This window comes from Trichosurus vulpecula, chromosome 6 (genome assembly GCF_011100635.1).
Source record: "Trichosurus vulpecula isolate mTriVul1 chromosome 6, mTriVul1.pri, whole genome shotgun sequence".
NCBI classification, from domain to species: Eukaryota; Metazoa; Chordata; class Mammalia; order Diprotodontia; family Phalangeridae; genus Trichosurus; species Trichosurus vulpecula.
In genome coordinates, this window is record NC_050578.1 from 273,969,593 (window position 1) to 273,995,213 (window position 25,621).

The 25,621-nt window shown below is 57.3% G+C and overlaps 4 protein-coding genes across 11 annotated transcripts; 3 read left to right on the plus strand and 1 right to left on the minus strand.

Moving 5' to 3' along the window:
- The first annotated feature begins 1,139 nt into the window (after positions 1–1,139).
- Positions 1,140–12,713, plus strand: FERMT3 (fermitin family member 3). Of its 2 annotated transcripts, none has more exons than XM_036764221.1 (15): positions 1,140–1,251; positions 1,527–1,738; positions 5,449–5,682; positions 5,954–6,073; positions 6,163–6,331; positions 6,882–6,984; positions 7,986–8,093; positions 8,721–8,852; positions 8,947–8,996; positions 9,168–9,292; positions 10,010–10,116; positions 10,210–10,449; positions 11,114–11,238; positions 11,860–12,001; positions 12,093–12,713. In XM_036764221.1, the coding sequence occupies exons 2-15, from the start codon at positions 1,615–1,617 to the stop codon at positions 12,270–12,272; spliced, it is 1,959 nt and encodes a 652-aa protein (XP_036620116.1). In that variant the 5' UTR covers positions 1,140–1,251; positions 1,527–1,614; the 3' UTR covers positions 12,273–12,713. The 2 variants fall into 2 exon arrangements, with proteins under 2 accessions (XP_036620116.1, XP_036620117.1); XM_036764222.1 differs by having other exon boundaries at positions 1,599–1,738.
- TRPT1 (tRNA phosphotransferase 1) lies at positions 12,671–16,094 on the minus strand. Of its 5 annotated transcripts, none has more exons than XM_036764224.1 (8): positions 16,049–16,094; positions 15,458–15,553; positions 15,067–15,148; positions 14,273–14,442; positions 13,304–13,478; positions 13,162–13,218; positions 12,975–13,085; positions 12,671–12,811 (listed from the first exon to the last, which is right to left on the minus strand). In XM_036764224.1, exons 2-8 carry the CDS (start codon positions 15,530–15,532, stop codon positions 12,759–12,761), a joined length of 723 nt encoding a protein of 240 aa, XP_036620119.1. In that variant the 5' UTR covers positions 15,533–15,553; positions 16,049–16,094; the 3' UTR covers positions 12,671–12,758. The 5 variants fall into 5 exon arrangements, with proteins under 5 accessions (XP_036620119.1, XP_036620120.1, XP_036620121.1 ...); XM_036764225.1 differs by having other exon boundaries at positions 16,045–16,068; XM_036764226.1 differs by lacking the exon at positions 16,049–16,094 and adding an exon at positions 15,922–16,030.
- Positions 16,095–16,164: 70 nt separating this feature from the next.
- Positions 16,165–20,356, plus strand: NUDT22 (nudix hydrolase 22). 2 transcript variants are annotated; one of them, XM_036762264.1, is made up of 6 exons: positions 16,165–16,226; positions 16,388–16,907; positions 18,475–18,573; positions 18,669–18,766; positions 19,136–19,229; positions 20,155–20,356. In XM_036762264.1, the coding sequence occupies exons 2-6, from the start codon at positions 16,428–16,430 to the stop codon at positions 20,257–20,259; spliced, it is 876 nt and encodes a 291-aa protein (XP_036618159.1). In that variant the 5' UTR covers positions 16,165–16,226; positions 16,388–16,427; the 3' UTR covers positions 20,260–20,356. The 2 variants fall into 2 exon arrangements, with proteins under 2 accessions (XP_036618159.1, XP_036618158.1); XM_036762263.1 differs by having other exon boundaries at positions 16,184–16,907.
- Positions 20,357–21,258: 902 nt separating this feature from the next.
- Positions 21,259–25,574, plus strand: DNAJC4 (DnaJ heat shock protein family (Hsp40) member C4). Of its 2 annotated transcripts, XM_036762430.1 has the most exons (8): positions 21,259–21,322; positions 21,899–21,987; positions 22,432–22,531; positions 22,978–23,071; positions 24,194–24,390; positions 24,543–24,707; positions 24,793–24,879; positions 25,372–25,574. In XM_036762430.1, exons 3-8 carry the CDS (start codon positions 22,440–22,442, stop codon positions 25,442–25,444), a joined length of 708 nt encoding a protein of 235 aa, XP_036618325.1. In that variant the 5' UTR covers positions 21,259–21,322; positions 21,899–21,987; positions 22,432–22,439; the 3' UTR covers positions 25,445–25,574. The 2 variants fall into 2 exon arrangements, with proteins under 2 accessions (XP_036618325.1, XP_036618326.1); XM_036762431.1 differs by lacking the exon at positions 22,978–23,071.
- Positions 25,575–25,621: the final 47 nt, after the last annotated feature.

Genomic DNA, 25,621 nt, shown 5'->3' on the forward strand with positions numbered 1-25,621 from the left:
AGCCAAGGAAGAAGCTGCCAGGGCTCCTGCTGGCTCTTGGTCTCTCCCACCATCAGCTGGGTGGCCTCCTGATGAGCCCCAATGGGCTGGGCCTTGCCTCCTGGCTTATTCAAGAGAAGCAACCCCAGTCTCCCGCTGCCCTTGGCTGCTGAGACGGGTCCTCACTGCTGCCCAAGAGGTTACTCATGCTGTTCGATGAAGCAGTGGGATGTGTTTGCATGCCTAGCACGACGTGGACACTGGATCAGTGCGTTAGGAAGACCTCACTAGTTTTGACGTTTGTAGCACGCCGTGGTGCTGTGCGGGTGCTGTGCGACGTGGTAGGCAGCCTTAGAAGTGGTCTCATTTCTTTGATCATCAGAATTATCATGGGACGTTTGTTCAGTCTTTATGAAGTCATGTGACTCTGTGACCCCTTTGGGGCTTTTCTTGCCAAAGAGACTGGAGTGCTTTGGCCATTTTCAGATGAGGAAACTGAGGCAGGGTGACGTGGCTTGCCCAGGGTCACACAGCTGGTAAGTGTCTGAGGCTGTATTTGAACTCGGGAAGATGAATCTTCCTGCCTCCAAGCCTGGCGCTTTATCCACCATACCCCGAGCTGCCTCCATTTTATCCCAATTTTTAAGATGAGGAAACTGAGGCAAACAGTTTTAAGTGGCTTATGCAGAGCACACGACTAGTAATGTCTGAGGTGAGATTTGAACTAGGTTTCGGCCTCCAAACCTGGCCCTCTGCAGCATAGTGCCGCAAGGGAGAACCATGTACAGAGGTGAGACTGCCCGCCAGCCGTGCAGGTGGCTGGGGTCTTCTAACTGGCATAACGTCTCTGCCTCTACTTTCCTGAGCTCCTTTGTTTCCTCCTTAAAAGCTGCTAACGATTTTCATTCCCCTCTGAAATGATTCTGGCCCAAGGGGATTTCCCAGAGTGGAGGGTCCCTTCCCCTGCCCTCATTAATCAGAGGGTCTGACCTCTTTTTCCCACTGGTTTCTCCATATATTGTTTCCCTGTAGATTTGGAGCCTTAGGTGCTGTGAGTGGTGACAGGCACTTGGTGGCTTCCTGGACACAGGGGCCTCTCCTCCCTAAGGGGTGGAGCCAGTCTTACTGAAGATAAGGCATAGCCCAGGGGCAGCCCCAAAGAGAAAGCGCACCCGCAGACTGGGAGGGAAGGGGCACCCAGGGCAGACCTTGGGGGTCTAGGCCTGAAAAGGAGCAGAAGGGCAGAAGCCGCCGCTCGGCTCCCCTAGCGAGGTGAGTGGGGCCCCAAGGCCCTGGGACCCAGCCCGATGCTATCCCTCTTACTCTGGGCGTCCCCACCATGTGCCCAGCCCTGGGACTAGTTCTCCCTCGATTGGAAGGGTGGAGATGAAACAGCAGGCTGGAGGGAGGGACCGGGCAATGTCCCCATGGCTGTTTGCTTTCCTGGGTGTAAGAACTACTCTGAGGCAGCAGCGTCCTCTGCAGAGGTGAGCCGAGAAGGCCCCTCGAGCTGCCCACCCCACACCCGCCCCTCTCTTCCCACCCAGCCCCCCACCAAACCAAGGCTCCTGGGGAGGCCGTGGAAGGCAGGTCTGCAAGCCCCTCCGGTTGCCCTGTAGGACCCAGCCAGCAGCCATGGCAACCTGGGAGCTACAAGTGTTCGTGGGGGACCAAGAGGCCCAAGAGGAGTCTGTGACCCTGCGGGTCACCGGCGAGTCCCACATCGGCGGCGTCATCCTCAAGATCGTGGAGGAGATCAGTGAGTAGGGCTGGCGCTGCCCACAGTGCGTCCCTATCTCTGCTGGCCCTGACCCCGCTCTTCCTGCTCTCTTCTCCCACACGGGCTCGTGATAAGGCCCTTCCAAGTGACTCAGGCTCTACTCTCATCACTTGTTCTCCCAACTTCCCCTGGCCCTCCCCCAAATTGCCAACCCCGGCCTTCAGCCTATTCTGCTGGGTCTCAGGGGCCCGGGCTGCCACTTAACCAGAATGAAGGGCCTGGGGCAATTTCCCCATTTCTTGGATTTCAGACCTAGTGGTCCACAGAGTGTCCCTTCACCCTCACGCCCAATGCAAGGTTGGGGGCTGAGGATGTGTACTTTTGCGGGGCTAGCAGCATGGGGTAGCCCTTAGCTGAGCAGGCAACTGCTTATTCATTCTACCCCCCACCAACCCACACTTCCCCCAAAAGAAAAAAATGCCTGACGGAAGGAAGCTGTCGGGGCTGATCGGGGAGCTGGAAAGGCCCTGCCCTGCCCCCACAGGAAGTTACAGCAGAGTGGCTTGTGGTATCAGAGGGGCGCAGCTGGGTACCAGGGGGCAGGTGGCTGGCAGGGGTGGGCGCTTCCCATACCCGCTCTCCAGGACCCCTTGTTGGGCAGAGCTGCGCCATAGGCTCTAGGAGCCAGCTCCAGGCTGATGGGCCCTGCGTCCCACAGACCAGGAGGTTCTCTCTCCACTGTCCCCCGCCCAGCATGTCACCCCTAGACAGGGATGGCACCGACATCTCACCCAGGCCCTGCACAGAGTTTAACTGGGCACCAAACACCAGATGAGACCCTCTAAGGGGAAGCTATGCAGGAACCCACAGGGGGACCCAGGAAATGAACAGCCACCCGACCCCGCATGGGCCACAGTGGGCCCTCGCCAGGCTAATGCCCTCCCTCTCTTGGAGCTCCAGTGGCACTGACTCCCTGCCTCTATTACCTAACTGATCTGGGACATCCAAGGATTATTACACCTACTTCACAGGCTAAGAAACTGAGGCTTAGTGCAGGTAAATGAACTACCCAGAGTAATACTGCCAGTAAGTGTCAGAGACAGGACTCAAACCCAGATCCTTGGACTCCCGAGCCCAGTGATCACTCCAGTATTCCACATCGGTATAGATCCAGATCTAGGTTATAGGCAGATATAAATAACATGGAACCTGTTTCTCTGTCTCTCGTATGTGTGTGTACATGTATGTCTAAATATACACATGTGTATGTATGTATATGTCTGTTACACACATACCTGGTTTCCACTATCCAAACCTGCGATTTCATCAGTGTGGGTGCTATGAGACCTTAGAGGGTTTGCCTGGACCACGCTGACAGATGGGTGTGACTTGCCCGGGCTCAGTCAGCAAGTATTTATTACTGTGCATCCAGCCCTGTGCTAAGGGCCGAGGATCCAAAGGAAGGTAAAAGACAGTCCCTGCTCTGAGGGAGCTGCCAGTCTAACGGGAGAGACAACGTGCCGACAACTCTGTTCGTAAAAGATCTATCTGGAGTAGATGAAAGGTCTTCTGAGAATGATGGCTGTATTATCTGGAAGGACTAGAAAAATCCTGCAGGAAGTGAGACTTGAGCTGTCTTGAAGGAAGCCAAGAGATGGAGGTGAGGAGGGAGAGCATACCTGGTGTCAGGGACAGCCAGGGCGAAGGCCTGGCATTGGGAGATGGTGAGATAGTCTAGGAAATGCAAGTAGTTCAGTGTATGAGGACTTAGAATGCCCAGGGGCAAGGTGGGTTAAGGGTAAGAAGACTCTAGAAGCAGGAAGAGGAACTAGGAATGCCAAACAGGAGTTGAGATTTGACCCAAGTCAGTCAAATGATCTAATTGTAAAGCCAGGCCCAGGCCCAGGGCCTGGTACGTAGTAGGTGACTATAGACATTCTTATTCCCCTTCCCCAACTAACCTCTAATGTAATGGGGAGCTACAGGGGGTCAGTCTATGCTTTAGAAAAACCCCCTTGACAGCCAGTGTGGAGTATAGATTAGGAAGGAAAGAAACCTGAAGCACCCTCCCCATGAGCACATGTCAGACGTGAGGCTGGAACCCAGGCTTTCCTGGCTCCGAGGCCAGCGCTGCCCTGCCTCAGATTCTGTCCTGTATGCAGCTGTGGAATCACGAATCTATGCTAGCTGGGGTTTCCGAGGCCCTCCACAGCCTCCAAAGGGCTTCACGTCCGCTGAAGAGGCTGATGTTGAGGCTGGGCCTCCGGACAGTAAGCATTCACACTGTGAACGCTGTGATTCCCACTTTGCACGAGTCTCCTTGGCCCAGCTGGCTCTCAAAGCTGCCCATTAATGGGGTGTTCTCTAGACTGGAGAAATCACTGCCCCACACCCAACCTCCCTTCACACACACACAGACACACGCACACGCACGCTCGCATACACACGCACACAGCTTCATTCCAGCAGTTGACAGTTATATGAGGTTTTATAGTTTCATAATGGGGCTATTGCATCTGTTATGTCAACAGTCCTGTAAGGGAGGCAGAATCAGGATGATTATTCCTGTTTGACGGAGGAGAAAACAGGCACAGAGGGGAAGTGATTTGGCCAGGATCACAGAAAGTTGGGAGCAGAGGCGCGGCTTGACCGGGAGCCCTCCCTAGAGCCAGGCACTCTTTCTAGTAAATGGCCTCCAGAAGGGTTGTCTAGACTATTCCTTTTGGCCTCAGTCTTGAGCCTGGCCTGGCTTTGTTGGGACAGTGCCTATGAAAAAACATGGGAGCAGGAGCCAAGAAGTGCAGCCATCTCGGGCTCGACGGCCTCCACTGAGCCAGATGGGGAACCACAAGGCGTCTCTTTCCCCTCTGAAACATCCCCAGTGAGTGACCGAGCATTACCACTCGGCGGGGGGGGGGCGCCTCCAGAACAAGCCGTCTGAGGCTGCTGGGTTCTGGGGTCCAGGCCTGGCTGCTGGGAGACTGGAGAGCATCCAGAGGAGGCTGGCCAAGCTGGCGGAGGACCCCGGCCTCCTTCAAGACAGGAGGCTGGAGAAGAGAAGGCTCAGGGAGGGGCTGGCTCCACGGGCAGAACCAGCAGCTCGGGGGGAAGTTACAAAGAGGAAAAAGTCCTTAATTAGAGAAGCCATCCAGAAATAGACTAGGCTTCCTCCAGAGGCTCGGACTTTCCCCTCGACAAAGGGCCTCAAGCACAGACTGGATGACCACCAAGAGCCCTGCTAGGTCAGAGAGCTGAGGGCACAATGGACACTGGCAAAGAAATCCAGGGCAAAGCCTGGGCAGCAGGGCATGGGAGGCAGGAACCGGTCACCTGCGCTGAGGATCTCCAACTCGCTGATGCCCCCACCAGCAAGGGCCAGGGAAGGAGGAGGGGTCCTCTGGCTCCAGACCCAGCCCCTCTCTTACTCTAAGGTTGACCCCCTTCTTTAACTCCAAATGCTCCACATCCCAGCTCCCTCCTCTGAGCCCTGGTTGCCTCAGACCCAAGGCAAGCAAGGGACCCTTGGATCACCACAGAGTGACCTCAAGGCCATCTTGTCCCACCCCTTCATTTTACCAAGAAGGAAACATGCCAGAAAAGGGAGGTGATGCCCACCCAAGGTCACCCGACTAGTAAGGGGTGACATGGGATTTGAACCCAGGTCCTCCCCATCCCAAGGCTGGTAACTCTCCTGGGAGGGGGCTGGAGGAAGCCACTCCCAGGCCTCAGCTGCCCCCTCCCCTTGGCAGAGCGGAAGCAGGACTGGTCCGACTATGGGCTGTGGTGGGAGCAGAAGAAAATGTGGCTGCTGCAGACCCACTGGACCCTGGACAAATACGGCGTCCTGGCCGATGCCCGGCTGTACTTCGGGCCTCAGCACCGGCCCATCACCCTCCGGCTGCCCAACCGCCGTGCCCTGCGTCTGCGTGCCAGCTTCTCGCAGCCCCTCTTCCGCACAGTGGCCGCCATCTGCCGCATTCTCAGTGAGCATCCCCTGCCCGACTCCCCTCCCAGCTCAGCCCGGCTCCCGGCCCCAACCCCCATCCCAGTCTCTGCTCATGGGAGCCTGGCCCAGGAGGGAGGGGTGAGGCTGAAGGAGAGAGAGCACCTCAGGGTTTGCCAAGCCTTCACCCTAGGAGGGAGCTGCCCCCATTTCACAGATGAGCAAACCAGGGCAAACAAGCCAGTGACGGTGGGAGGGGGGTTTGAGTGCAGGCTTGTCCATGTCCTAGCTGGGGGTCTTCCTCTCTATAGGCATCCGTCACCCTGAGGAGCTGTCCCTGCTCCGGGCCCCTGACAAGAAGGAGAAGAAGAAGAAAGATAAGGAGCCTGAAGAAGAAGTGTTTGACCTGACCAAGGTTGTGCTTGCTGCCGGTGAGCTCCAGGGAGTGGGGCCTAGCTGGGGGGGTGGGGGCAGCCAGGCAGGGTGAGCCCGGGTCCTGACTGCCCCCTGCCCACCTCAGGCGTGGCCCCAGCCCAGTTCCGGGGGATGCCAGCTCACTTCTCTGATAGCCCCGAGACAGAGGCCTGTTACCGGATGCTCAGCCTTCCCCAGCCTCCCCCAGACCCAGCCCAGTTGCTCCGCCTGCCCAGGCCCAGCTCTCTGGCTGACAAGACCCAACTGCACAGCCGGTATGAGCCCTGCTCTTCCCAGCCACCTCCGAGGCCTCTCCCACCCGGTCCTCCAAGGCTGGGGCCAGCGCTTAGGGCAGGCCCTGGCCAGGGTGGCCTGGAGAGACCAAGAGGGGTCAGCCTCAGCCGTGACTAGCTGGGACCTCTGGGGCTTCACTTTCTGAGTCTGTAAAAAGGGGGACTAATGCCTGTCATACTTCCACCCAGGGCTATTGAGGCTATCCAGTAATGCCGTGAGCGAGGTCAGCCCTGTGCCAAGCTGGGCTGGGGTTTTTGCCCAAGCCCGCCCCCCGGCCCAGAGAAGGATGGAAGATTCGGGTGCCGCTGAGTCCAGCTCACTTATTTCATAGATGAGGCTGGAAGGGAGGTGACCTGTCTAGGGTCGCACAGCACCCCAGAGGACTCACAACACCACCCTCTCGGCCTGTTTCCCCCTTAGCTCTAAATCCCAAACAAGTAGGAAGAGAGGTAGGATCTGAACCCAAGGCCAAGCCCCGGGGCATGCTGACCTGCGGGTCTTCGCTTCCTCCTCCCACACCCCCCACCCTAGGTGGCTGGATTCATCAAGGTGCTTAATGCAGCAAGGAGTCAAGCCTGGGGACACCCTCTGGCTGCGCTTCAAATACTACAGCTTCTTCGACCTGGACCCCAAGGTGAGGAGGGAGGGGCAGGGGAAGTGAGAGACAGCTGGGGTTTGGGGAGCCAGGGAGGCTGGCAGCGGGGGTCTAAGAGCATGAGCAGGTCCAGGGCCCCAAGGAAGCCTCGCACCCTCTAGTACAAAAGGCATCTCCCATCCCTCCCCTCCTCATGAACCTACCAGGGCTCCCTATTGCCTAGAGGACTAAGGCCTCTCCATCCATCAAACCTCCCTTCCCCAGCCTGGCTGCTGACCACCTCCCCCTCCCCAGACCACAGATTCACCTCTGACCCTCCTCCAGGCCCCTCCCCGAGCTTCTCCTGCCTGAGCCCAGGGGGACTTTGTTCCAGTTTGCTGATAGGGCTGTTATGATTAATGATAGCAATTACCCCCATTTCTAGAGCGATGATAAAAGCTAACATTTACATGGCTCTGTGCACTTGGGGTTTCCGTTGGGCCTCAGAGCAAGCCTGGGAGGTAGGTGCTACCATGGCCCACAGAGAGATGGGGAAAGGTCCTCTGGCTCAGGGTCCCACGGCCTCTGAGGCAGGATTGGAATCTGGGTCTTCCGGGCTCCAGCTCCAGCATTCTAGCCACCTAGCCGACTCTAGCCGTTTGAAGGATGCATTGTTAGGGAGGTAGCAGAACAAAGGTTACTGTGACCCTTTATCAGAGAGAGAAACTGAGACTCCACGAGGGCAGCTAGCCCTAGCAAGGTAAGGATCAGGCAAACCCAGGTCGCTGGCTCCCAAGGGCTTTGACCACTACCCTCCTATCAGCTGACCACCAACCTTGGCACTGGAGAGGCAGCCCTGGGTTTGAAAGCAGGGGACCTGGGCTCTATGTTACCTTGGTCTAGTCCCTCCTCTCTGGGCCCTTGAACGGGGTCCGGAGGATCACAGCAAGGGCTGTCTCGGCTGATTCTTGGGCCATGGGAGGCCAGGCACCCAGTGGGTGCTTCCTGAACTGCTCTGTCTGACTTGGCCCCCCTGCTTTCCTGCCCACTGCCCTCCCCAGGCAGACCCAGTACGCCTTATGCAGCTCTACGAACAGGCTCGCTGGGACCTGCTGCTGGAAGAGATCGACTGTACGGAGGAAGAGATGATGGTCTTTGCAGCACTGCAGGTAGGGGCCTCTACTCCCTCCGCTGCCTGTGAGACCCCCAACTCAAGTGCCACCTCCTCTGGGAAGTCTGCCCCAATTGCTCCTGCTCCTGGGCAGCCATGAGGCGCTGCTCGGACCCACCACAGCACTTGCCACACTTTTCTGGCAATATTGTCATCCATTATTAGTGGCAGGGGCCTAAGCCCCTTTCTAGATGGTGGGAGAGAAGGCAGAGGGGGCCATGGAGGTTAGAGAGAGAAGGCAGAGGGGGCCGTGGAGGTTAGGGAGAGAAGGCAGAGGGGGCTGTGGAGGTTAGGGAGAGAAGGCAGAGGGGGCTGTGGAGGTTAGGTGGGAGAAAACTGGAGCCCTTGGGAGACAGTGTGGGATAGTGGAGCGAGCCCTGGATTTGGGGTCAGGACTCCTGGTTTTAAATCATAGATGGCCAGACTTGCTTCCTGGGTGACCTTGGACAGGTACCTTCTTCCTCTGGAAGAGCAGGGGAGCTGATTCAGTGCTCCCTAGGGGTCCTTCTGCTTTATGAGCTCATCTGTGAGCTGGAAGGGCAGAGGGCCTCTAGGTGGGAGGCTAAGGGGGAGCAGAGCAGGGATCCCCCAGACCTCACTGCCTGCCCCCCCCCTGCCCCACCAGTATCACATTAACAAGCTGGCCCTGAGCGGGGAGCTCGATGAGCCCTCAGGTGGCAGTGGCCTGGATGACCTGGACGCAGCACTGAATAATCTGGAGGTGAAGCTGGAGGGCTCAGCCTCTACGGACATGCTGGTGAGGAGATGGGGGCAGGAAAGGCATCGGGCTGAAGGCCGAGGCTCCAGGGGTTCTGGCCAGGCTTGCATTAAATGTCCCCCTTGATCCACAGGACAGCCTAACAGCCATCCCTGAGCTCAAGGACCATCTTCGCATCTTCCGGTGAGGCCTGGACCCTGGGGGAGGGAGGCCTCAGGCCCAGAGATGGGGGGCTGCTTTGGTGCATCCCAGGTGTGATCCCAGGCAGGCCTTGCCTCTCCCTGCCCAGCCAGGGAGGGGATGGGACACTGGCCTCCCATCTCCAGATCCACCTCCATCTATCCCTTCCTCCAGGCCCCGGAAGCTCACCCTAAAGGGATACCGCCAATACTGGGTTGTGTTTAAGGAGACCACACTCTCCTATTACAAGAGCCAAGAGGAGGCCCCCGGAGACCCCATCCAGCAGCTCCATCTGAAGGGTGAGCCAATGCCGCGGGCACTGCGGTGCAAAGACGAGGGAAGACGAGGCGGGGGGGGGGGGGAGGGGGACAAGGGGAGTTGGGAAGGTCTGTAGCAAATAACAGACAAGGACGTGCAGAATCACCAGAGCAGGAGAGAGCGTGGAGGGGTTGGGAGGCCCCTGGGCTGGACCCTGCAGCAAGCACAGAGGAGAAGGGATGCACTGTGTTGTAGGCGTGGGGGCCCAGGCTGAGTGATCCTCGGGATGGTGGGGGGGTGTTTGCCTCAGCTTCCTCAACTCTAAAATGGGGTTAATAACGTCATCCACCTCCCAGGGTGGTTGTGAGGACCAAATGAGGTAATATTTGTAGAATGCCTGGAAACAGTAGGCGCTTAATAAATGCTTAATCCCTAACTTGCAAGGAATGTTGAGATTGAGAGAGAGGAAGGAGTAGGTGATTCTGAGGCTCTAGCTTAGGCTCCTAGAATGAGAGAAGTGTCCTTAACAGGAACTGAGAGGTCTGGAAGTGGCCGAACCTGAGGCTTCTGAGTGTGGCCGTGGAGCTGCACCCCGCACTCTCCACTGCCTTCTTATGGCAGAGCCCTCTCTGGGCTTCCTTGGGTTCCTTGTGTTTAATGTGAAGGGGTTGGGCCACCTGGTCCCTTCTTTTTCTCATGGCCTAATCCGCTCCCTGCCACACTGCACCTCTCATCATCTCCTCTCCTTTTTGGCCCAGGCTGCGAGGTCGTACCAGACGTCAACGTCTCTGGGCAGAAGTTTTGCATCAAACTCTTGGTGCCTTCACCAGAGGGCATGAGCGAGCTCTACCTGCGTTGCCAGGATGTAAGTGGGACAGATGGGGCTCACGGTGATGCTAAGGTGGGAGTGGCGTGGGCCTGAGTTTCACCAGTCCTTCACCACCCCTGCCGTCTCCAGGAGCAGCAGTATGCCCAGTGGATGGCCGGCTGCCGGCTGGCCTCTAAGGGACGCACCATGGCAGATAGCAGCTACCAGAGTGAAGTTCAGGCCATCCTGGCCTTCCTGAGCCTGCAGCGGACAGGGGGAGGTGGAGGAGCCAGCCCCACCAACCCCCAGGGCCCCGACGCCAGCGGGGAGATGCTCAACCCGCACGGCCTCGTCGCCCCTCGATTCCAGCGGAAGCTGAAGGCCAAACAGGTGCGCACCCTGTGGAGGTGGGTGTCCATCTCTGGAGAGAGGAGCGTGGCTCATGGGATGTAGAATAGGGAGTGATGGGGAGAGGCAGGCGAAAGGCGGGTGGGGGACCCAGGAGAGAAGTGAGCAGAGGATACGAGCAATGGTTCCTAAGAGAAGAAGTGCAAACCATCCCTGACCACATGGGAAATGATCCAAATCACTGAGAGAGATGCAAATCAGAACTGCTCATGCATCCATCCACAGTGATGGCAAAAGGTGGAGTCGATGCCTGAGACATACTCATGCATTGTTGGTGGAGCTGTGAATTGGCCCAGCCTGTGGTGGAGAATTAAGCAAGAAAATTCCCCCAACTGCTGATTTCCCCTAACACCGCAATCCTACTCCTGGACCTTTACCCAAGGAGGTGAAGATTCCACATGTACCAACACGCTGTTAGCGGCAGGGAAGCTTTAATGGCAAGAATACTGGGTTTAGAGTCTGAAGACTCAAAGAAAGGGGCAGGATGCCCTAGTGGATAAGGCCTTGAGCTTGGAGGCAAGAAGTCCTGGGTTCGACTCCCACCACAAAGGCTTACTGGCTAGTTAACCCTGTGCCTCAGTTTCCTCTTCTGTAAAATGAGAGGGTTGTGCATGGTACCCTCTAAAGTCACTTCACCCCTTAACAGCTGACCCCCCGAATCCTGGAGGCACACCAGAACGTGGCCCAGCTCTCTCTGTCAGAGGCCAAGCTCCGATTCATCCAGGCCTGGCAATCCCTGCCTGACTTTGGCATCTCCTACTTCGTCGTCAGGTACCTGGGCTACCGTCCATCCAGTGGCTGCCTTTTCTCCCAAAGGCTCTAAGCAAGTGGTCCCTGGGCCAAGTCCACTCTGCTCCCAACAGTCTACCAGTGCCTGGGGTGGGTTCTCAATGAACACTGAGTGTCCTCTCCAAGACCTGCAGTACTCACTCTCTGGGTTCAGTGGCATGGGCTCATATGAAGGTACAGTTGATGTGAGAAAAAGATCTGGGCGTCTCAGAGGCTTGCAAGCTCAACAGGACTCCACAGTGGGGCTCTAAGAAAACTATGGGATTCTAGGGAGAATAAGCAGGACTCTGAAGGGCATGGTGCCAGTGTGGTCTGCCCTGATCAGTTCTGGGCACCACATTTGAGGAAGAACTTGGATAAACCGGAGGATGTCCAAAGGGAATCATGCCCTAGAGATCAGCCGAAGGAACTGGGGGTGGTGAGCTTGGAGAAGCCTGGGGGTGCCAGATATTCCAACTGGCTTCAGTACCTGCTGGGGTTTAATATGTGGAGGAGGGGAGGACAAAGCGGAGGAGCTGCAAAAGGCAGATTCGGGTTCAGTGCAGGACGAGGGGGCCCTCCTCCTCCAGCCAGACACTGAGAGCTCCCTCCTCACACTCCCAGGTTTAAGGGCAGCAGGAAGGACGAGATCCTGGGCATTGCCAACAACCGCCTGATCCGCATCGACCTGGCCGTGGGCGACGTCATGAAGACTTGGAGATTCAGTAACATGCGTCAGTGGAACGTCAACTGGGACATCCGCCAGGTGGGAAGAGGGCAGGGGGCTGGAGGGGCTGCCCTGGGCCGCCACCCCGCTCTCCCTCTGCTCCCAGTCACACGTGTGGTCTGGCCCACAGGTGGCCATCGAATTTGACGAGCACATCAACGTGGCCTTCAGCTGCGTGTCGGCCGGGTGTCGAGTCCTGCACGAGTACATCGGCGGCTACATCTTCCTGTCCACCCGGGAGCGCTCCCGAGGCGAGGAGCTGGACGAGGATCTCTTCCTGCAGCTCACTGGGGGCCACGAAGCCTTCTGAGACCCCCAGAAGGTCTCATCCATCCCCACCCAACAAGGCCCGGCTCTCTCTCACAAAAGCTTCTCCTCCCTTCACTCACCCCCTCCCCCAGCACACACACACACACACACACACACACACACACCCCACGCCCATCACCCCTGGCACCCTCTTGAAGGGGGGGCCCAAGCCTCAGGGCTCCTCCGTGATAAGGCTCCCTACTTCCTTTGTGTGGGGAAAAGTGGGAGGCTGAGTTGAACAGAACCCCCCATCAGGGCCCACCCAGAGACTGCTCACGCCTGGCATCAGCTCTCTCCTGCCCTGGAGATGAGTGAGGCAGGCTGAGGGCTCCCAGGACCCAACTGCCTTCTGACTGCCACACTTCTCGGGCACAGCCGTAAGAAGGAGATTTGTTTTCTTTATCAGTTTTTATTTGTCTTTTTATAAATAAATATTTCATACTTGGACACTTCCCATGCTCCTTCTTCAGTTGTTGGTCGAGGTACCCTATCGACTGCTCTGACCCTCTGTCTCCTCTTCAGCCAGAGAAAGAGGCCTCCCTGCAGCACAGAAAGGGTTAGGATAAGGGGAGAGAGGAGATGGTGCCAAGGTGGGGAAAAATGGAGGCGGCAGGAGCAGGGAGAGATCCGAGGCCAAGAGGCAACTGCCCACCCCTCAGAGCCTGCCTTAGGGACCCAGAAGCCCAAAGTGGAGGGTACTCACTTGGGGAGCCCAGCTGCAGGGCTTCTTTGAAGTACTTGGGAGGCAAGAACCCCCTGGCATCCCCTGGGGTCAAGATCACCCCATTAGCTGAGCGGAAGAACAGGATGCCCTCTGTGGGGAAGGGTCAGACTTCAGGCTGTTTCCTTCTGCCCTCTCCCCCCTCCTCCTCCTGGCCAGCTAGACTCACCAGCCAGGGCCAAGGGCCCATTGATGAGCACGGCCACCTCACAGTCCTGCCGCATGCCTAAGGGACAGAGTCACGGGTGGCACCCAGGCCCCAGGGGATTCTCCCAATGCTCCGGGAAGGGGCCAGGGTGCAGTCTACTAACCACTGAGGACATGGGGCTCCCCAGGCAGGCCAGGGGACAGGTGGATGTGGGTTCTCCCACGACGAGACAGACCCTCCCGACGGATGGAGGGCCAGCGGCGCCAGTACGTTCCGTGGACCAGAGTGGGGGGCAGGTCTTCGGGGGTTCTCAGGGGCATCAGCTCCAGGTCGGTCACCTGCCATGAGGAACGATGAGGGGTGGTGGCCTCATCTGAGGGTGGCCCTTATCCCCCTAAAATAACTACCATCTTATAGTACTTTCCTTGAAAAAGTCCTGGGAAATCCATAGTATGGGGGTTATTGCCACCACTTTACAGATAAGGAAACCGAGGCAGAGAGGCTTTCCCAGCTTCACACAGCGAGGAAGTCTCTGAGCTGAGATTCAATCCAAGATCAGAGATTAGACCTGGAGGGGCCTGAGAATCCACTGAGTCCAACCTCCCATTTTTACAGGGGAGGAAACTGAGGCACAAAGAGTTAAGCGGGTCCTGATCGTCACACAACTACAAGAAGTATCATCCTGGTCCTCCTGACTCCAAGTCCAGAACCTAACGGGAGCGAAGCCCTGAGCCAGACAGTGGGACAGCAAAGACCAAGAGGAAGCCAACCTCTCCTCAGGGAGCTTCCCTTCTCCTGGGCAGGTTCTCTCCACTACCCCCGGCCATCTCCTGCCCTTCTGTTCCATCTCCTGCCCTCTTCCCCTGCCCTCCCCCACATCCAATCCACCCCCTACACACACACACACACACAAACATATATCTAATCGTCCTCCTATACACACACACACACACACATCCAATCCTCCCCTACACACACACACACACACACACACACAATCCTCCTCTACACACACACAAACACACACATCCAATCCTCCTCTACATATACACACATCCAATCTGCCCCCTACATACACACACACACACACACATACACACACACCCACACACACACAAAGCTGGGCATCTACCTGCAGAGAGTGACCTTGGTTGGCTCGAATGGACGCACAAGAGCCCGGGGGCCCAGGGCGCAAGGCAAACCGCTGCTTTTCATTGGTTTCCACCACTCGGTACACGTCCTCCAAGGAGAAGCCCCGGAACTGGGGCAGCTGCAGGAGGGCATCCAAGGGGACAAAGCCATCTGTGAGGGGATAATAAAAGTCCTGCCTCTCGACAAGAGCTGGGCCTACAATCGATCAATCCACATTTATTAAGCCCCTATGGGCACACAGAAGGTGTGTAATGAATGCTTGGCTGTTCACCCCTCCTCCCAGCTAACCACCAGGGGCACCATCAATGGCCAAGCCGGGGACAAGCTGGAGAGGCCAAGGAGTGGACTTAGGGCAGGCCTGATGAGATGCTGTGGTTCAGTGGTTAGAGCCTAAGGAGCTGATGCAGGCTGCTCACTAACCCTTATCTAACATTGGACAGAGCACACCATGCTCAGCCTATCCTCTAATCCTCTCACAGCCCTGGGGATGGGTGCTGGCATCACCCCCATTTTGCAAAGAAGAAGACTGAGGCTAAGTGACTTGGTCAGAGTCGGTGTCTAAAGACAGGATTTGAACTGAGGTCTTCTTGACTCCTAGTCTAGACCTCGCCATGGAAGATAAAACAATCCCTGCCCTCTGGAAGCTTCCAGTCTGACAGGCTTCATCTCCATCGATAGCACGCACCATTACTGCCCTTGTAGGGACCCCCCCTTTCCAGGCCTTCCTCTAGGCCTGGAAGCTATGCCCAGGGGCTCCTCATGCTCATGGCTTACCTGAGCCCATGGGCAGCCCCATCTTAGTGGCCCCATGGCGCAGGGCGTAGGACAGAGCCTTGGAAAGCCGTACATCTCGGTCCTGAAACAACCCAAAGGCCAACAAGGTCTTTGTCCCTTTCCCCCCAAAGGTGCCCAACCCCTCCTGCTCCCCAAGAAATCTGCTGGGCAGCAGTAACCATGGAAAGGCCTCCCTGTGTGCCCCACAGCTGGGGCAGGGAGGGGAAGTATCCCTCAGTCTTTAAGCCTGTAGGCCTCCCAGGGCAGGTCTGTTGGGCCAGCTGCTGCAGCTTGGAGAATCTTAGGCAGAGAAGCCACCCCCCCCCCCCCACTGCTACCTTCTGTCCAGTCACCAGAGCTGAGCTCACCAGAGTAGCCAATGGGCTCTCACCTGTTCTCGGGGTCTCCGGGACCTTCTTCCCCAGGGCTCAGCTTGCTGGGAGGTCTGTCCCCCAGGGGGGTTCATGGCCCTCACTCCCCCAGGAGCCTAGGAACATCAGATTGAGAGCTATGACACTTAGATATCACCTGGTCTGTCTACCTCATGTTACAGAACAGGAGCTTGGGCCCAGGAAGGTCATGTGGGGCCCAGCCAAGGCTCAGAGACCAAGCCTGGGACTCCTGATCCAAGGCATTTCAGCTCTGCAGGTTCCAGGGTGGAAGGGTGAGATGGCGTGGGGCGGGGGGCACCCTTCCCACTGGGCCCGGGCTGTGAATTGGGAGTGGGGCTCAGTGATGGAGCCCTGGGCGGGGCCGAGAGGCCAGAGATCAGAAAGGCAGCAGGGCCAAGCACAAGGAGGGGAGGGGAACCGCAGAGGAAGGAGCTTCTGGACCTGGCTCGCCACTGCCTCCTACCCTGTCTGACCTTGAGCAAGGCTCAGCGCCCCCAAGGACCTCAGTTTCCCCATCTACAAAGAGAGGGGGATGGAACGGATGACCCCTAAGGGCCCTAGAAATCTAGTAGGGGCCGATCCTCACCCACCAGGCGCCTGCCCACCGGATCCTGGGCAGAGAGGGAGCCAATGAGAGGTGGGGGATGCAGGCAGAGAGACTCTCCTTCCGCTTTCGTTAAGGGAGGGGAGGGGCCAGACCCAGCCAGGCTGCAGAGGCCGGAAGGAGACGCAGGGGCAGCAGGAGGGGCAACTGTAACAGAAGTAACGGTAAGGGCAGCGGCGGCGGCAGCCCCCCACCGCTGGGAGCTGCCCACAGAGTCAGTGCTGAGCCGGGGCAGGGGGCATCGGGGAGACACCACAAGAGGTCAGCAGTTGGCAAGAGATGCCCTGCAGGGCGGTGGTGACTCTGCCCCATCTCCTTCTTCCAGACCTTGCGTCCCCCACTGCCAGCCTTGTCCCCTCTGTCCTATGGATCCTGAGGTCTCTCTGCTTGTCCAGTGCCCGTTGGGTGGGCTGGCTGAGGAGCAGGTACGGGCAGAGTTGAGCCCAGCTTATGACCGGCGCCCACTGCCCGGAGGGGAGGACTCCATCGTTGCTGCTTGGGATGCCCGCCGGCAGGCCCAGCCTTGGATCTTCAATGCTCCCAAGTTTCGACTGCACTCAGCAGTGCTGGGGCCCCCTGACCCTGGCGGGCCCTGCCTGATGCTGCGTATGGGCCTCACTTCCTACCAGGACTTCCTAGGCACCAACTGGGCTGGTTCGGCAGGCAGGCTGCGATGCCAGGGGAAAGCTGACTGGGGAGATGCCCAGGCCTACCTGGCAGACCCGCTGGGAGTGGGTGCCATGCTGGGCACTCTGGATGGCTTCCTGGTCTTTCTACGCCGGTCTCTGAGGGTGGCTGAGGCCCCTGGCCTGATAGATGTGCCAGGGGGGCACCCTGAGCCACAGGTGAGCACCTATAACCTGAAGAGTCAGGCAAAGACAGCCACTGGCCTTCTAGAGCCCAAGTGAGCCAGGAACTAGAAGTTTAACAGTTGAGAATACTGAGGCAGGCAGATTAAATGACTTACCCAAGGTCACACAGATAGTAAATATTTGAGGCCAGATTTGAACTTGGGTCTTCCTGACTTCAGGCCCAATGCTTTACTCAATGTGCCTCCTAGCAGCCTAACAGAGGAGTTTCCATTTGACACTTTTGGTAATAGGAAGCCACTGAAAGTTACTGAGAACCGGGTAAGGGTATCATGATCAGATCTAGGCTTTCAGAAAATCCCTTTGGTGGCTGAGCGGAGGATGGGCTGGGGTGGGGAGAGGCTTGAGGTGGGCAGACCCACCCCCAGGCTAGTGTAGTGGCCCAGGGGTGAGGTGGTGAGGGTCAGCACCAAGGTAATGGTGGCCACGCAAGCAGAGAGAGAGGACTGATGTGAGAGAGACTGTGGAGGACGAAACAGGATTAGCAATCGGGCAGCGCTTTGGGGTGAGTGAGAGTGAGGAGTGTCATAGAGCACCCACAGGGCTGGAGAACCTGGATGGCTTAAAAGATGTTGGTGACCTCAGCAAAAATAGGGAAGTGGAGCCAACAGGTGTTTCTTAAACCCCTCCTGTGTGCTAGGCACCGTGCTAAGTTCTAGAAGTTGGGGGAAGGGGTAGGTCTGGAGGAGCGAAGAGCGAAGAGTTCCATTTTGGTCCCAGTAACGGACCGAAGGGCTGGAGAGAGGCAAGGGTGAGTGGTGAGGTTTAAAGCAGGGGAGGAGAACAGAGTGTGTTCAGTGGAGAAGGGAGGAGAGATCTAGCACCGTCACAAGCAGGACTGGGGGGATTGGTGGAGGTTTACAGGCAGCAGAGAAGCAGCTAGGGACAGGTGGATCGAAGACAAGGAATTTGCTGGAGGAGACAGCAGGCAGGCCGGCTCGCTCATGGTCAGCCCTTTGCAGAGGTGGTGGACCATAGGTGTGGAACATAGCATCTACTCTCTGACCGACTGTGTGCTGATTTATTTTGCTGAAGTGATGACTTTTCTTCTTTATTCGATGAGTCATTGACTAAAGAGCTGAAGTCGAAGTAGGGAAGAGAGCTCCTGGCTGGGTGGCCCTGGGCAGGACACCATATCTCAGAGCTCTAGGCAGCTCCCTGGGACTCTTAGTGGCAGAGAAGGTGATGCCTGCATTGCCTTTGAGAGCTCCTTCAACCAGGAAATCCTAGGTCCATTCTCTACCCCTTTGACTCTTTATCACCAGGAACCAATGGCTGATGAGGGAGTTATTGGAAAAGGCAGGGGATGCCAAACCCAAAGTCAGAGCCAGGCCTAGAACCCCAGGTATCCTGGTCCCAAGAGCTTGGCTCTTTTCTGGTCAGCCCATTGCCCTTTCTCTTCCTCTCCCAGTCTGATGTGTTTCAGTGGGGCTGGGATGAAGAGACTAGAGCAAGGCCAGGTCCTCTCAGTCTTCTTGGAGCTGCAGACTGAGAGGCTAGGCTGTCCTGGGGAGGAGATCGAGCTGAGGCTGCCTCCTCGTAGGCCCTATTTCCTGGGGAGACGCCCCGGCATGAGGATCTGCCTGAGGATCTGGTGGTTCCGGAGCTGTTCTCCTCCATCCTGCAGGAGATCCGGGATGAGGTGAGGGGGCTAAATCCGAGTTTGGGGGGATGTGGAGGGAGGGGATAGCAGGAGCTGAGGCAATGCCCCCTGACCTCCGACCCCATCCCCACCAGGTGAATGTGCCATTGTCGACTTTGAGCCGTCCCCTCCTCCTGGGCATCGCCCGAAATGAGACCAGTGCAGGAAGGGCCAGTGCTGAATTCTATGTCAGGTAATTGGGCATTCTATCTGGGACAGTGCTGCTTTCTTCTGGGGGACAGAATCAGAAGCAGGAGTAGGCAAACTGGGGAGGGGACAGGTCACAAACATTTTAAAAGTGGCTTCAAATCCTGCTGTGTATGAACTGCTGGACTTTCTTCTGCAATCAGCCAGATCCCACTTTTCAGGGAAAAGTTTGAAGTCCCCAGGGGGACAGCACCATAGAAGGGTTCATTTCCCAACACCTTGTTCCCGGTCTTCTAGGAGAGGCCTGGAGGCCCAAGTTTGGGGAACCAAAATCAGGGCAACTGGAGCCCCAGGGCAGGGTTGAGCTTTGGGGCCCTTGCCCTGCTCCCAGAAGCTTGTCTCCCCCCTCCTTTAGCTGTAACCTGACCTCTGAGCAGGTGAGGACCCTCTATATGACTGGAGGACCAGAAGCTCATGAGTCCACTGGCATCATCTTCATGGAAACGCAGGTGAGAGCTGGGAGGCAGGATGCCTGGGTCCTGGGCTGATGCTGGGAGCGAGTGCAAGGTTGGGCAGAATTGGGAATAGCCAGCCGGGGCTGCAGGTGAGATTTTGGAAGGGAGAAGGTTTGCTCCAAATCATATGAGCAGAAAGCAAAGATGTTTTAAGATGTTCCCAGGCCCAAGTGAGACTTTAAAGAGGGTAAATGGGCAATCCTGAATCTGTACAATTGATGTCTTGAGCCCAGGGCTGGGTGTGGATGGTGTGGCTGGTTAGATGCTCGCTCCTGTGTAAAAGGTCTTAGGATTTAAGTGGACAGCCAGCTCCAGGGGAGTCTGGGGCAGCCATGGGAGCTTCCTCTGGCTTCCCCTGCATTAATGGGAGCAGAGAATACACAAGAAAGAGGTGTCATGTTCACTTGTGGGCCCAGCGTTTTAGGACAGACATTGACAAAACGCAGCCCATCTGGAGGAGGGTGGCCCGTGTGGGGAAGGAGCTCACGTTCACATCACAAGAGTGGCGGAAAGAAATGGGAATGTTTATCCTCGGGAAAAGAAGGCTGGGGGAATACATCCGATGGCTGTCTTCTCATTTTTGAAGGGTGGTAAATGGATTAGATTACCGTGCCTGGCCCCAGAGGACAGAGCTTGGGAACCATGGGTGAAAGGCTGCCCAGATCCCGTGAAGAGCCCGTAGGCCGCCCCTCCCTGGTGGTCTTCAAGCAAAGGCTGGGTGGTTACCTGCCAGAGATGGTGGAGAAGATATTCTGGGCAGGGAGGGAGGATGGGTAAATGGACAGAGGACCTCTGAGGTCCCTTTCGGTGGTAAGAATGCAAGTAAGAGGCAAGATACCCAGAAGCAGCCAGGAGCGGGGAGGTGAGGGAGGACAGCTGGGCTCTTAAAATCCTTAACCTAGTCCGTCTTTATGCACAGAGAGTCCGTCGCCTGCAGGAGGAGTCTGAAGCCTGGGGTGAGCTCTGTCCCTCGGCCAAGGGTGCCATTTTGCTCTACAACCTGGTCCAGGCCAGGCCAGCCTGAGGAAAGGCCCTGCCTCCTGGTGTCCTGCACTCCTTTCTCAGCATCCCTCCCCGCTTCTGTCCTGGACTGTCCGGACAATAAAGCCTTTATTCTTGGAGCTCTGGGGTCCACTCTGTCTTGTTTGAGGACTGCTCCATAAGAGATTGTGCCTTAGTTTCTCCCAACTGGACAAAGAGACATGAACTTACTGTATGACCTGGGTCTTCCCCATCTATGCAGTCCTGGAATTTAGGAGTTGGTTCAGATCTTGAAAGCATCTTGACCTTTGTTGGGTCCTGGACCCCTGGGAGCATCCGGGGGTGCCCATGGACCCCTCCTCCCTCCTTAGCTGAGTTTTTTGATGCATAAAAGAAAAGAATTATAAGGAACAACTTCTATTGGAGTATTATCAAACTATTAAAAAAAAAAAAAACCTCTTCAAGAGCCCAGGCTAAGAATCAATCAACGCCTTCATTTAACAGCCAGGGAAACTGAGGCACAAAGAGGAACGTAGCTTACTTCCGGAACATGCTCTGTGATCTCGAGCACAGCTTTTCCCAGCTCTGGGCCTCAGTTTCCCCACTTGTGTTTGCTGGGGGACGGGTGTGGGCTCTGCACTTGATGGAATCTTGGCTCTGACACCGATTTTCTAGGTGACCCTGGACAAGTCACTTGACCTCCTTGGGCCTCGATTCCTTCCTCTGAAAAACAGGGGGGTGGGAGAGATGGGCTCAGAGAAACCTCCACCCTCCCGGCCTGGCTCCCTCCCCTCAACGCAGGCAAGGGGGAAGAGGGAAGGAAAAGGGGGAGGGGACGGGGGCGTGGCCTCTGGGGGCGGGACTCCACTAGAGCCCAGTCCCTCTCCTTACGCCTCCGCCGCTTGGTGGGCGGGCCTAAAAGCGCTAAGGCCAATGGGAACGGCTGAGGACGAGTGGTGGGTGGGGCGACGTCAACCGTTTTTGTGGGCCGAGTAGGCGGGACTAGGAGCAGCGCGGACCAATTGTAAGTTCCTTGGGGCGGGCAAGGGGCGTGGCCTGAGCGGGAGCAGGAAATGGCGGCGCGGGCGTCGGGCTCCTGAGCTCCCGTGAGTGTCAAGGCGGACTTTGGGGAGCGGCGGTGGGGGGAAGGGGGTGGTGGTGCAGAGGCGGTGCTTGGGGGCGGGGCTTAGCTCCCTGACCCCTCCCCTGAAATCCAGATTGGGGGGCGGGAGAGGGTGGGAACGCCGGCCTTGTTTGCCGAACCAGGACGCGGGGTCTCTTCCCAAGATTGGCGAAGGTCGCGGGGAGAGACTTCCTCTGCCTCAGTTTCCCCCCCGGGGGTGAGAATCTGCCCCTCCGCCAACACCCCCCCACAAGCAGACCCCCTCCTCCTGTCAGCCTCCCCTTCCCCGCTGGAAGGGACCCGCCAACGCCAGACATCCCAGTGTCAGAGACCTCCAGATCCCCAATGTCAGAGACCCCCAGTGTCCCCCAATGTCAGGCCCTAATGTCCCCTCTTGTCAGTCTCTTGTGGCCACCAATGTCCCGTGATACCAGATCGCCTAGTGTCCAGAAGGTCAAATCTTCCAGCATCCCCAGTGTCAGAGACCCCCCAGTGGCCCCCAGTGTCAGACCCCCCCAATGCCCCCAGCGTCAGAGACCCCCCCCAATGTCCCCTCCAGGTGGTGAATTGAGTAGAACGATGAGCCTGGAGTCGGTGAACCGGGAGCTCAAGTCCAACCTCAGACCCTTGCTAGCTGTGGGACCCCAGGCAAGTCACCTCACCTGTGCGTAAAATAGGAATCATAACCTACATCACCGGGCTGTTGTGAGGATCAAATGTGATAATATTTGTAAAGTCATTAGCACAGTGCCTGGCACACAGTAGGTGCTTAATAAATGCTTTTGTTCCTTTCCCCAGGCCCTCCCAATGTCAAACCCCCAGTGTTCCCCAGCATCAGAGACTCCCTCGGTGTTCCCCAATGGAAGACAAACTCCCAGGGTCCCCAGTGACAGAAGCCCCACCCCCACTCCCAATGCCCTTTCTCCATTAACTGAGAACCTCCCCCCCACCCCAGTATCCCCACTCTCAGGAAGTCTGCCCAAGGCTATCCCCCCCTGTCAGAGATTCCCAGCCCACCCAAGGGAGCTCAGAGGCCATCGAATCCAGTGCCAGCCTGGGTGACTTTTCTGTGTCCTGCCCATCTTCCTTCAGGCACAGAAATGCCCCTCTTCCGCCTGGTCCCTCAGCTTTGCCAGCTGTGCCCCCGATGCCCTCCTTCTGCCAGGCCCCTCAGCTCCACTCTCTGCCTGAGGTGAGTCTGGGCAGGGGAGGGAGAGACCCTGGCTCTGGTCCTGTCTGTGACCTTGGGCTCTCCAGGGCCATTGCTCTCTTTGTATCATAAGGGGGTTGGACCAGGTGGTCTCCCTTTGCAGTGGTAAAGGCCTGTTTGAGACTGGCCCCTCCCAGTTCCCACATTCTATGCTCCACAAAGAGCCCTAAATTTGAGACTCAGAGGACCTGGGTTTGAGTCCCAGCTCTGACACTTACATAGCCTTTCTGGATCTCTGTTTCCTGGTCTGTAAAACAAGGGTGTTGGTTCTGACCTCTGAGGTCTCTTGTATGAGAGGCTGGCTTGATCTGCTCAGGGCCCCCTCTGTCTCCCCAGCCCCTGACCATCTCTGGAATGATCAGGTATGACCCTGTTATTTTGGGGACTTTCAGAGCTATCCAGTCTCTCCCCCCGCATCTTCTATGCAGGGCAAGACAGAGTAACTATTATGAACTTCTGGGGATCTGTCCAGATGCCAGCATGAAGGAAGTGAAACGGGCTTTTTTTGCCAAATCCAAAGAGGTGTGTCTGGACCAGGAGGCTTCTGTGGGAGCTTTGGGATCTGGGGAAGGAGGGAGGTGCTGAGAGCTGGCCAGAGAAGCTGCCACTGCCAGCCCCAGCCCCTGGCTTCACCCCCGCAACTCTTTCCAAGTGCTGAGTAGGGGAAGGAGTCTTGGGCTCAGAGTCAAAAGACCTCGGTTCTGATGCCTGTGAATTTTGTGACCTTGGACAGGTCACAGGCTTAGTGTGAGAAGAGACTCCAGTGGGCCCTGGGGAAGAAGGGGGTTGTGTAGGCTGTCCTCTGCTCAAAGTCCCAGACATTGGGGGGACTCAAGACCCGGGAAGTCAAGTTTTACCAAGCATTATGAGCTTTGGGGGAGGTTGGGCAAGGGCCTTCCTTATCAGTCCTAGAGCCTCTGATGAGTGGGAGGGAGTGCCAAGGGCAGGCCTGGCCCTCAGGATCATTGGGGTTCTGGAGTCTCAGAGGAAACTCTAGGGAGACAAGGAAAGACAGAGGATGGGAGTAACCTGGAATACCCTTCCCTGTCCTGCCTTTTTGGTTGAGAAATGTCTAGGCCTGGAACCAGGCTGGGGCATGTGGTAAGTGCAGGGGCCTCACTGGGGATACCCAGAAGGCTGGGGGGAAGCAATCTTTGTGCCATTTTCATCCCCTTTGTCCTACAAAATTCAGTCATTCTTTCCTTCTTTCAAATATTTATTAGGCTCCCACTGAACCACGAAAAGGGGAGGTACAAAGTTTAGGCAAGACCAATAACTCCCTTCATGGGGCTTACGGTCCCCAGATCCCTGTGATACACAGGATTACCAAGTCCCTTCATCAGGGAAGTGTACAACCAGGAACACTGGAGGGGGGTGAGGGGAAGAGCCTCCTAGCCTGGGGGAACCCAGGGAGGCTGCATGGAGGAGGTGGACAGCTAGAGTAAGACTTAAGGGAAACGATCAATGGATACAGGCATCATTCCACTCCCTTAAGCCTTCAAAATGTGGCACCGAGTTTGTGCAGGGGTTAGAAAGAAAAAGTATTGTGAAGAATTTACCGGGGAGGCCTAGGCTTAGGGAAGGAGTGGGAGAGGCTGGGAGGACTCTCCTCCCAGTTCCCCTCCTCCCCACCCCTACCCCCAGTTGCACCCTGACCGAGACCCAAAGAACCCTGCTCTCCACAACCGGTTTGTGGAGTTGAACGAAGCCTACCGGATTTTGAGCAAGGAATCCAGCCGCCGAGACTATGACAGCCAGCTCCACCTTCGAGGCTCCATGCCATCTCCCCGTCACACCTCCCAGTCTCCCTACCAGAGCTACCGCCCTGCCTCTGCCTCCAGGTGAAGGCCAGACTCCCCAGCCCCTCCCATCCTCCACTTTATGTAGCCCTGCTTCCCTGGCCATTTGCCACCATCCTGTTCCCACCACAACCCCGGGCTCTCCTCCCAACCCCCAAGGATTCCCTCTCTCAGCTGTGGCCGTTCCCTTGCAGCTCCTGGTCCTCCGACGATGCCCGGTACTGGGCCCAGTTCCACAGGGTGCGCCCAGAGGACTACCGCGGGGCTCGGCAGAGGCAGCAGAGACAGAACCATCGAGTTCTGGGGTACTGCCTCCTGCTGATGCTGGGGGGCATGGTAATGCACTACATTGCCTTCAGGTAACCTGCCCTCAGCCATCGGGAGGAGCTCAGGGGGTGACAGCCTCGGAGGAGAAGCAGACACCGAATCTTGTTCCTCCCGCAGAAAGCTGGAGCAGGTCCACCGAAGTTTCATGGATGAGAAAGACCGAGTTATCATGGCGATCTACAATGAGAGCAGAGCCAGGGCCAGGTGTCTGTCTGCTTCCTCCTCCGAGGAGCGCACATTTGGAACTCCCGGGAGGAAGGGCTCCCCGCTACATCTGTGCCCCCAGACCTAGGGGAAGCCTAACCTCCTAGGCAAAGAGCCCTGTGGCCGCGTGGGGACCGAGACAAAGTTGAAGGCAGACGTAGCCCCTGCCTCTGCCCCTCCTAGAAGGGTCTCCTTGTAAATGGTACTATATATCCCAGAGCCGAGAGCTTCGGGAGGTTCAGAGTGGGGTGAGGCATGGACGAGGGGGACAGGCTTCCTGGGGGAACGGCACTGAGCCTGGACTCCCCGCAGCAGGGCGGAAGAATCTGGGAGGGGGGGGACCGGGGAACGGGGCAGCCTGGGAAAGAGCTGAGGGAAGGCGCGTCGGGAGGAAGGATGGGACTCCCTCTCAGATAGAGGCCCGGCTCTCCTCTTTCCCTGCCCTCCCGCCCTCCCTCTGCTCCTGGGGTCACCTCAGCCTTTCCCCTCCAGGGCCAACAGCTCCAGGCTCCAGCAGGAGAGATTGCAGAAGCCCCAGAGCCCCCAGCCGCACCCCGGGAAATGACCTGCGACCCTTCCTTCCCTGGCCTCCGGCCCCGGAGGGGCTGCTTGGGCTGGAGCGGCGGCAGGGGCGCGGTGCCCATCTGGTCCCTTGTTGCCCGGGTGCAATAAAGTCGTTGTCAGTGGGTGTCTGACTCCTCCCTCGTGCCTCCTGCCTTCGGCCAGGGTCCGGCCCAGGGCG

What these genes read in the sequence shown, in the direction of transcription:
- TRPT1 (XM_036764224.1), bottom strand. Translation starts at nt 15,532, where the DNA reads ATGAACCCCCCTGGGGGACAGACCTCCCAGCAAGCTGAGCCCTGGGGA. An exon ending in CCCGGAGACCCCGAGAACAG is followed by an intron (nt 15,149 to 15,457) that starts GTGAGAGCCCAT and finishes GGGTTGTTTCAG; the next exon opens with GACCGAGATGTACGGCTTTC. An exon ending in TGGGCCCTTGGCCCTGGCTG is followed by an intron (nt 13,086 to 13,161) that starts GTGAGTCTAGCT and finishes CCTTCCCCACAG; the next exon opens with AGGGCATCCTGTTCTTCCGC.
- NUDT22 (XM_036762264.1), top strand. Translation starts at nt 16,428, where the DNA reads ATGGATCCTGAGGTCTCTCTGCTTGTCCAGTGCCCGTTGGGTGGGCTG. An exon ending in TGCAGGAGATCCGGGATGAG is followed by an intron (nt 18,574 to 18,668) that starts GTGAGGGGGCTA and finishes CATCCCCACCAG; the next exon opens with GTGAATGTGCCATTGTCGAC. An exon ending in TCATCTTCATGGAAACGCAG is followed by an intron (nt 19,230 to 20,154) that starts GTGAGAGCTGGG and finishes CTTTATGCACAG; the next exon opens with AGAGTCCGTCGCCTGCAGGA.
- FERMT3 (XM_036764221.1), top strand. Translation starts at nt 1,615, where the DNA reads ATGGCAACCTGGGAGCTACAAGTGTTCGTGGGGGACCAAGAGGCCCAA. An exon ending in TGGTCTTTGCAGCACTGCAG is followed by an intron (nt 8,094 to 8,720) that starts GTAGGGGCCTCT and finishes CTGCCCCACCAG; the next exon opens with TATCACATTAACAAGCTGGC. An exon ending in CCAGCAGCTCCATCTGAAGG is followed by an intron (nt 9,293 to 10,009) that starts GTGAGCCAATGC and finishes TTTTTGGCCCAG; the next exon opens with GCTGCGAGGTCGTACCAGAC.
- DNAJC4 (XM_036762430.1), top strand. Translation starts at nt 22,440, where the DNA reads ATGCCCCTCTTCCGCCTGGTCCCTCAGCTTTGCCAGCTGTGCCCCCGA. An exon ending in CGCCCTGCCTCTGCCTCCAG is followed by an intron (nt 24,391 to 24,542) that starts GTGAAGGCCAGA and finishes GTTCCCTTGCAG; the next exon opens with CTCCTGGTCCTCCGACGATG. An exon ending in GAGAGCAGAGCCAGGGCCAG is followed by an intron (nt 24,880 to 25,371) that starts GTGTCTGTCTGC and finishes TTTCCCCTCCAG; the next exon opens with GGCCAACAGCTCCAGGCTCC.